The sequence below is a fragment of the Coffea arabica genome, chromosome 4e, assembly GCF_036785885.1.
Source record: "Coffea arabica cultivar ET-39 chromosome 4e, Coffea Arabica ET-39 HiFi, whole genome shotgun sequence".
NCBI lineage: Eukaryota > Viridiplantae > Streptophyta > Magnoliopsida > Gentianales > Rubiaceae > Coffea > Coffea arabica.
In genome coordinates this window covers 36,234,445-36,243,387 of record NC_092317.1, presented here as the reverse complement: position 1 = coordinate 36,243,387, position 8,943 = coordinate 36,234,445, and the positions used below count along the sequence as shown (strand labels likewise).

Here is an 8,943-nt window from a genome sequence, read left to right as displayed (position 1 = left end):
GATTTTGATTTTGTAAAAACGAATTTTGTAAAATTGCTCTTCGAAAATAAGATTTTGCAAAATAATTCATGTGTTCTTGTTTACTATTTAAAAAGAAATTTTAAGGGATGCACAGTTGTTCTCAAAAAAAGTTGAAGATGACCAAATTACCCTTATATTGTTCTCAAAAAAAGTTGAAGATGACCAAATTACCCTTATATGCTACATAATGAATTTTTGTGCTAGTTAAATAATTTTTTATTTAATCAATTACTTTTCTTTTGAAATTACATGTTGAATGCGAAAACGAAGGGAAACATAAGCGAATGTAGGAGTGGGATGAGAATAAGAGGAAGTTACAGAGAGGCGTGTGACATAGAAAGTTATCTAATCGCTAGGTAGGTTAGTAATTATGCTGGGATTTGAGAGGTATTTTCATCTGCATGAAAAAGGAAGGGTAGAATCAAAATCCAAAAGCGCACCAAGACATGCTTCTGATTTTTAGTCTTTTTTTTGGTTCAAAAATCTAAAATCAAGTTTCAAAATCAATTAAGAGCACAATAAAATAGCTTTTCAAAAATCAAAATCTAAAATAAGATTTCTAAAATCAGTTGCAAATAACGGCTAAGTTTATTATGTGTTGTATTGATCTAGATTGGGAGGAAGAAAAAAAAGGAAAAAGGAGTATAATTGTAATGTTTTCGATTGTTCTCGGTTGTTTAACTGGAAAAAGTTTGAAAAGACCAACCAATAATAGGGTTGTACAAGGGTTGTACTTCATTTGCACAACATTAGGTAAGCTTTTAGGTGGTTACAAGGGCTGTACTTCATTTGCACAATATTATGCAAGTTCTTAGGTGGTCGATTTGTTACTTTATTTGTAAAATTAGCATGGTTTTGTGTCTGAAAATAAATTCAATAAAAGATCGTATCTTGTATTATAAAGTTGTAATCACACATTTTCATTAAAAATGTTCAGGGATTTTTTTCCCACAGAAATTTGCAACTCCACAATTGCTAATTAATTTATCCAACCAGCATATAACATTGACAAATATCATTCATCCATCAAGTGAAAAATATGTTTAGTCTGACTTTATGATGAGTTGCATTAATCCATATCAGAGAGGGAAAAAAAATTATAAAAGGGATATATCTGTTCCGTTATCAAAATTTTAAAGAATCCCCAATGCTGCAATTGAACTACAACCAGGCTCCAGTCCACAGCAGTAGCAGTGCAAGGAGCGCCTGAAACAGCTCATTTTACGGTCCAATCCATTTGTTTAACAGGGATCCACTGCTCTTTTATAGGTACACAATAGCTCTCCTTTATAGATGCAAATTTGATGCATATGACATGACCAGTCATTACTCTAGAAAATGGTCCAAATCTTTATGCCCAAAGGCGATTTGGACACCATGACTGGGAATAAACTCTGCCCTCGGTTCTGAACATGCAAAAAGATCAAAACGGCAGCAAATTTCATCTCACTGCTGACCGAAGTAGAATATTATTACTCATTGCAATGGCTACTGAGATACACACATAATTGGATTAAAAAATTGGGGGTCTCCTGTCATCATGAATGCACATCCATTCAGGTTAACAGATACAAGCTCACAGATAAACTAAGTTGAAAATTAATTCTCAAGTTCTTTTCGTACAAGCCACAGAACAGGCATTTGCACATCTCTGTAGGCTGACTGCATTTCTGTTAGCTGCACCAGTGTAACTGAGGTATTTCCCAGGCCAAATTGCATATCAGCTGGGATTGTTAGCATATACAGATTATTTTAATCTGATGTAATGAGCCATCATGAAACTGGACAACGTTTCAGCAGGCCAAAATTGTTAGGAAATGTTTCTCATCCATTATTCTAAGACACCTCCTGAAAGGAAGAAGCATTTTTGTCTATTGACAGGCTTGCAACTTCTTTCAATTTGTCATCATTCACGCCATCATTAAAATGCTCCCTGAGAAACTCTACGGCCATGAAAGTCAGAGCAGAAGCGGGAACATACCACATGATTCTGGGAATGCTACCTCTGAAGATTCCCCTAATACCTTCAGTTGACCATGTCTTCTGGATCACGTCCAACCAGCCATTATACCTGCAAGCATACAAATATTGAAAACACGGCCTCAGTATCATCTTATTAGTAGTATTTATCAGTATTCATCTTATTAGTAGTATTTATCAGGATCATCTTATATCTGAAGATTCCCATGTAGTACAAAGAATAGTTTAGTGGTAATTCGGGTTGAAGGCATACAATAATTGAGCAACATCAGGAGTAAAAAGGACTTTAACATTTCAAGAAAACTGAAATTGGAAGATGTCATCGCACATTCAAACAATCAACTCTATTGACTTTATGACATGGTAACATTATATTCTCCCAGTCTCAGAGGGTAAAATAAATGACAAAGTTTGACCACCTTTAGCTTTTTCATTTATGCGTTCATCTTTCACTATTCCAAATTCTGCAAAATTTTAATATGACGTTAAAAATGTCACGGGTGTTGCTAAGTTATTTTACCCTCAGAAAAGATGGTAATCTTCTCTGTTTCCAGCCAAAAAGGATATACCACCAGGAAAAATGTCTATCTTCCTCATGAGTTACTAAAAAAGATCTATTCTTTGCAGTCATTTTGGTAGATTCCAAGTTTCTAAACAACAGTTGAAGTAGCAACATAAAGAAAATTCCAAAACAGAATACCTCAAGGTTGTTCCTTGTACTTGAAGCCTTGTTTTAACTACATCCAGTGGAGTAGTAAGATATGCACTTAAACCTGTAAAGCATGAGCAACAAGGTAACATCCTACCCCCAGCCAACCCTCACCATAAGGATAACGAATGAGGTAAAAGGATACAACAGAAGATAGATACATACCACCAGCCAATCCTCCCAATAAAAGCCCCTCAATAGAGCTGTTCAGATAGCGATTTGAATCAGGAAACAATCTTTGCCTCCCATACTCTGTCACATTTTTGAAGGCCTCATAAAAAGTGACCTGTGGATTGTGAAACATAAAATTTATACAACAGAAGGGTCACCAGAAAATGAAGGAATGTAGTTAATCAAATGAATGAAATTGATTCACTCAAGAAATTCATTTACAATATGTAGATGCAGTTACCAGGGGGACTAGTAGTAGAACTGTTACAGGGATTACCATGGTGATATTTCTTTTCTTATAGTGGTGTTTTTCATCAAAGGGACAACTGCGCTAAAAACATGACATACTAAGCAAATTGAGACAACCATCATTACACAGTACACAAAAAATAAATAAACAAAAAAACTGCTAAGCACTAAGAGTTGCTTCATCAGAAAAAACACTCTGCTCAGGTAAAATAAGGTCCACTACCTCAGCAAGAATCCAAACAGCATTTCTGAAAATGACCAGAGTTAACCTAAATGCCTTGTTTGACCAAGCAAAATGCTCAAGAACATGACCTGCTGAGTAAGTAACGCGAGCAAATTTGCTTTCTGAACATTTAAATCTTTGCCAATAAAAATGCTAGGTCATGCATGATCGCAGTAAGTCCTGCCAACACGGCTACTCTAGTGCAAAATGAAGTCGGACAAAGGTGCGGCAGGGTGAAGTGAAGAGATATTCCCTTTGAGATCCTCTTTACATAGAAAGAAATAAAATCCTTCCAAGAAGACATCACTTTGGGACTGCAAGTATGATGTAGTGCACTAAATTCAAGAAAAAGGAAGAATAATCAAAAGTTCATGGTTGGATATGAATCCACAGCGTTATTTAATTAGACAACATGTTAGTTTTAGAAGACAGGAAAAAAGAAATACTGGAAAACAAAGAATCCTAAGTATTCTAGCTTTTTCATCTAAAGTTAAGCGTATAGGCCTTTGCAAGGGAACATAGCATAGGCAGGACAGGAGGCTGGGGTCATTTAGTGTAAAGAAATATCAGAGAACCAGAAAAACAATGAGAAAAACCAATAGATCATCACTATGTATACCATCAGACCAGCAAATGGCACATCCCTTGCAAGTGTAGACCAGTACCTGGAAAATATAAAGCAAACAAAAACATTGAGAGAGAGACAAAAAGGCAGAGATCAAATGAAGAAAAAACATTGTCCAAATGAAGTAAAGAACTCTTATAGATGGATCCATAGCCAATTGAACAAGATAATTCCACTCAAAGTTGTTAAGTAGAACACATGAAGAATTAAGAAACATAAAACAACGTTTTACAGCATTGCAGTAAATGCGATGGCATCCAATAATCAACTTCTTGAAACACAAGTACTGTTATTATTGTTGAACTAGGAAAAAAAAAAAAATCAAGTATTGAAAATTTTAAAATCTTCATACAAGTTTTGTTCAAGTATTCAACATTACAGGAGATGATATTCATATTGGCCACGAGACAAATGGTTTAAACATATTCAGGAGTATTAGTATGCTCATCCCACTACTTAACTGCTGCGTTAATTACATAATGAAGCATTTGACACTAGGTAAGCTAATCAAATTCTACAGCACATACCCTGCATATAACCCCTTCAGCCCTTGTTCCTTCCATATTGAACAGCCAGCTTGATATAGTCCAGAATAGTAACCATACATAGGGTTGCCATGCTTCATGTGTGCACTACCTTTCATCACCACAGAACTCCAGTATTTCTTTGATCCTTGGACCTGCATGCGTTGCTTCATCACTTCGCATGGCACATACACGAAAGAGCCAAGCGTATCCCCTGAAAAGCGTTAATTGAACAAGGGGAACTAGTTTAACTAACGTGCTTTACATCATTGAAACAACGAAACAGGACTCTAGCCACTAAATAACCAAATCATTAAGAATTATACCAACAGCTCCGGCAATAAAATGTGCCCAGTGGCCACCAAGATTGGGATGCGATGTTTCTATCCACTTCTTGGTGGACTCTATAACTCCAAAGTATGTAGCTCCAGTAGCAAGAGATCCAGCGACCCCTGGTGTAATTCCTCGGTAAAACCCTGTCCACAAATTATGTCAACGGTGCAACAAAAAGGACAAACTTCACCAGTATGTACCAAAAACATCATTTCAGTGAGCACACAATGAATATAGATCGATACCCAAAGCAAAAAAAGTGAGTCAATAAACAAACAAAAAATTTCAATTACCAGTTAAACCATCAGTTGCCCAAACAGTTCGGACCATCTGCAATATGCTCTTTTGGTTCTGAAAGTTGTATAAAAGCTTATTTAACCAAAAAAAAGGCAATAAAATCATGTAATTAAAAAAATTCTCAGCAAGAAGCACTAAAAAAAAGGCAATGAAGATTGTCACCGACCAAAAAAAAAGTGGAAAAAACATGCCGTAAATATCAGTAGTAATAGTACCCGGCAACCTCTGAGAAGGGCTTGGCTTTGAATCCGGGTCTTGATGGTATCAACCGGATGCAGCATTCCTTCCCCAAATGCACCAGCAATTGCCCCCCATAAAAATTCCCTCCACACTGCACCCATTCAATTAGAAACAAGAAAAAAGCAGAAAAAATTAACTCAGGTAACGGTTTGAATATTGAACAAGCGTGGAGAAATTCTGAGTTTAAGGAAAAATCTTAGGATAAAATTCCACACTAATAAAGCTTAAAATCACATGCAATGCACAGAAACCCTACAAAATTAAAGATGAGAATGGGGGTTTTACCGAAGAAATGATTTTGAGTAGAAGCGGAGGTTTTAGTTGTTGAAAGAGTAAATGGTTGATTACTTGAGGATGGATTCGGGTCCACCATGGCTGGAGCTGAGAGAACTGGGAACTGAGAAGCAGAATAACAAAGGAGTTTTTAGGGTTTATGAATTAGCAGGGCTCCTTATGTCGGACTCGGAATTTTGGGGTTTTAGGTGACGCTAGAATTAAAGGACGTAGCGGCTTGAAACCGCGTCAAGTGGGTTGGATTAATTTAGAGATGGCAAAACCAGCGGGATCAGTCAGATTTGCTTGGTTTGATATGGACCAAGTAAGTTTACCTAATCTTATTCATATTAGTTTTGAAACTAATTTGAACCGAATTACATTGGAATGGGTTTAAGTTCATTCGTTCAATATTTAAATCTATTTTTTTATTTTTTTTATATAACTTTAATCTTTAATTTATTCAATTTCTTTTGGCCTTATTGTAAATTTATATCTTCCTGAATTTTTTTCTTCAATTTTTTATTTGTATTGTGTGTATATAATTTTTTTATCTTCAATGTTGCTAAATTTTAGTTGAGGAAAAAATAAGCCCTATAAAAACTTAAAAATACTTATACTTATGATTACAAAGAAGGGGCTCCAAAAGTATTTTGTAGAATTGATTTTCAAGTTAAATTACACACGTAATAATTCCCAACTTTTTGAATTTGGTGCTTCACGCACAAATGACAGAACTTTGCCAGAGACCTAAAAGTAAACCATCCATTACTTTCCTTCAGGTTCAGAATGCCTCAAAGATTTTTGCTTTCTTTTCCGCTCCATGTCTGCTCTCTCTCTTTTTTTTTTTTTTTTTTGTCTGACGGAGGAGGTATGCGGGCCATCGGGTAAATCGGATCCGACTAATCCCCCACCGCTCCGAGAGGAGAGGCCCCATCCCCTAAATACGATAACCATAGGACTCGAACCCTTGCGAGAATAGACAACGATTGCCTTAGGAGGCGTGTCGTGATCAATCGAGCTACCATGAGGGGCTCTCCATGTCTGCTCTCTCACCAATTGCTATTTCAATGGACATCACTCCTCCATCAAAGGAGGAGTAGGACCACATGAAAATAAGTAAAAAAAAAAAAAAAAAGGATTAAGAATGATGGCAACATGAAAGATCCCAATGCAAATGATAAACAATATCAAGTTGGAGTTGCAGAAAGTGGGTGGAACGTACCCGTTAGCTCTATGAATGCAACAAACTGGGAAAGCAGAGGAAATAGAGAAAATGCTAAGACATTCAAAGATGTTATTTTAGGCTCTAAACTAGCAGCTCCTCAACTGGTTTATTTTGAATTAGCTGATGAAAATCTCTCAGATGAGGATCTGTTTGGTGAAGAGGATGAAGAAGGTGGCTCTGACGAGGATACGAAGCAAACAAGCCATGAAGAGGATGATGATCCTCTCTACCCAAATGTTGTGTGTTGCCATCAAAACTTGTGAAGGATCTTCGAAAGGATTGGAAAAACAATCCACGGTAAAACTGCAAGGAAGATCTATTAGTCATGACTTATTGAAGACAAAAACGAGAAGCATGTGGGATCTTCAGGGAGATTGAGATTATGATTATGATAGGTATTGAAAATAATTACTTTTTGTTCAAATTTGATTCGGCAGCTGATAGGCACAAAGTTCTTACAGAAGGGCCATGTATTATATCATGAACCACTACTTCACTGTCCATAAAATGGACACCAGACTTCAAACCGTCAATGGTGAAGGAGTCCAAAACTTCAGTTTGGATAAAGGATATCGAAGCTTCCTATAGAATATTATAAGTCAAAGCCTTTATTCATGATTGTTGAGAAAAATGGGAAGGCCAATTAAGATAGATTTCAACACTGCAACAACAATGAAAGGCAAATCTGCATGCATATGTATTGAAATAGATCTTAGTAAGCCACTTATCCCTCGCTTCAAACTAAGGAAACATGTTCACTCAGTTGAATACGAATATTTTTCATCAATTTGCTTTGATTGCGGGAGAGTTGGCCACAAATTAGAGTCCTGCAACCAAGCCTCAATGGCTATGACTTCGAAGAAGACAACTATTGCAACGGCATAAACATCAACAGTAAAAACTTGTAATGTTGAAATAGTTTTGGATCAACAAAATCTTACCGGAAATAGTCACATCTTTGGTCCATGGATAATAGTAAATAGGAGAGGACTAGGGGTGCAAACAAATTGAACTTAATCAAGTAGGTCACGAGTTTACTCGATTAACGCTTAAGCTCGAACTCGCATTGATCGAGTTTGAACTAGAGTTCAAGCAGTTCGAAATACTTGACGAGTCAAGTTCGAACTTAATATGTGAAAGTCAAAAACTTGTCAAGCTTAATCGAGTTCAATCGAGTTTCACAGATATATGTTTTTTTTTTAATTTTTTATTTATTAGTATAAAATGTCTATTTTGTCCCTTTTTATTTTATTTTTTTTGTAAATTGCATTTTTTTATTAACTAAATAAAAATAAAGATATAAAGATTTTGAGGGGGGCCAAATTTGACCTCGGAGCTATTGAAAAGTGCCTAAACAAACTTTCTCATGGCCTATTTCTCAATCCCACATGAAGGAGCGGAGACCTCTTCCACCTAGTGACTTATTTCTTGTTTTTACTTAACTTCTCGTATTATAACGTGGGTGCTTAGTAGGTTGAGCTATTGAAGAAGGGACAATACTGATGAGAACATAAAGATTTGGATTCCCTTCAAATTCAAGAAAATTCGATTGATGGTTGATGGTGCAATCGGGTTCAAGAATCATTGAAGATTTGTCATGCTTATTTCTTGTTATTTATTTAAGTAAGTTTCCAGCAATACTTGTTAGTTAGTCTTGAGTTATTAAGGGAAATAAAGGCTAAGGTCATGTTGACCATAGTTAAGCCAATTGAGTCAGTTAGTTTCCTATTCTAATTGAATTAGAGTTTTAGAAAAGTAGTTAATTGCTTCCAAATTTATTTAGGAAGTTGTGTCAAGTCAAATTAGGAAGCTTGTATTGTTTCCAATTTAGATTAGGATTTTGAGTCTTGTAAGATTATAAATAGCCAACTTTATTTAACTATTGAGACACATGATATTGAAGATGAATTAATAAAAAGAGAGTTGTCTCCTTTTATGGAGTTCCTTGATGGAACTTGAGTTTCTTCTTGAACTGTATCAAGTATTTAGCTTGGATACTTGTGGTGTTCAAGGCAAGATGATTACATCATCTTGTTCTTTCAAGCCAATAGCCAATCCACTAGGTTTCTA

The 8,943-nt window shown here is 35.8% G+C and overlaps 1 protein-coding gene across 1 annotated transcript; it reads right to left on the bottom strand.

Moving 5' to 3' along the window:
• Positions 1 to 1,506: 1,506 nt before the first annotated feature.
• Positions 1,507 to 6,000, bottom strand: LOC113741469 (uncharacterized). Its single transcript, XM_027269004.2, has 9 exons — positions 5,658 to 6,000; positions 5,348 to 5,463; positions 5,129 to 5,186; positions 4,829 to 4,978; positions 4,506 to 4,716; positions 3,973 to 4,018; positions 2,876 to 2,996; positions 2,702 to 2,774; positions 1,507 to 2,092 (listed from the first exon to the last, which is right to left on the bottom strand). The coding sequence occupies exons 1-9, from the start codon at positions 5,743 to 5,745 to the stop codon at positions 1,858 to 1,860; spliced, it is 1,098 nt and encodes a 365-aa protein (XP_027124805.1). The 5' UTR covers positions 5,746 to 6,000; the 3' UTR covers positions 1,507 to 1,857.
• Positions 6,001 to 8,943: the final 2,943 nt, after the last annotated feature.

Excerpts from the sequence above, each read along its gene's own strand:
- LOC113741469 (XM_027269004.2), bottom strand. The coding sequence starts at position 5,745 with ATGGTGGACCCGAATCCATCCTCAAGTAATCAACCATTTACTCTTTCA. Across the intron at positions 2,775-2,875 it reads ATTGGGAGGATTGGCTGGTG|GTTTAAGTGCATATCTTACT; the intron begins GTATGTATCTAT and ends CATGCTTTACAG. Across the intron at positions 2,093-2,701 it reads GTACAAGGAACAACCTTGAG|GTATAATGGCTGGTTGGACG; the intron begins GTATTCTGTTTT and ends GTATGCTTGCAG.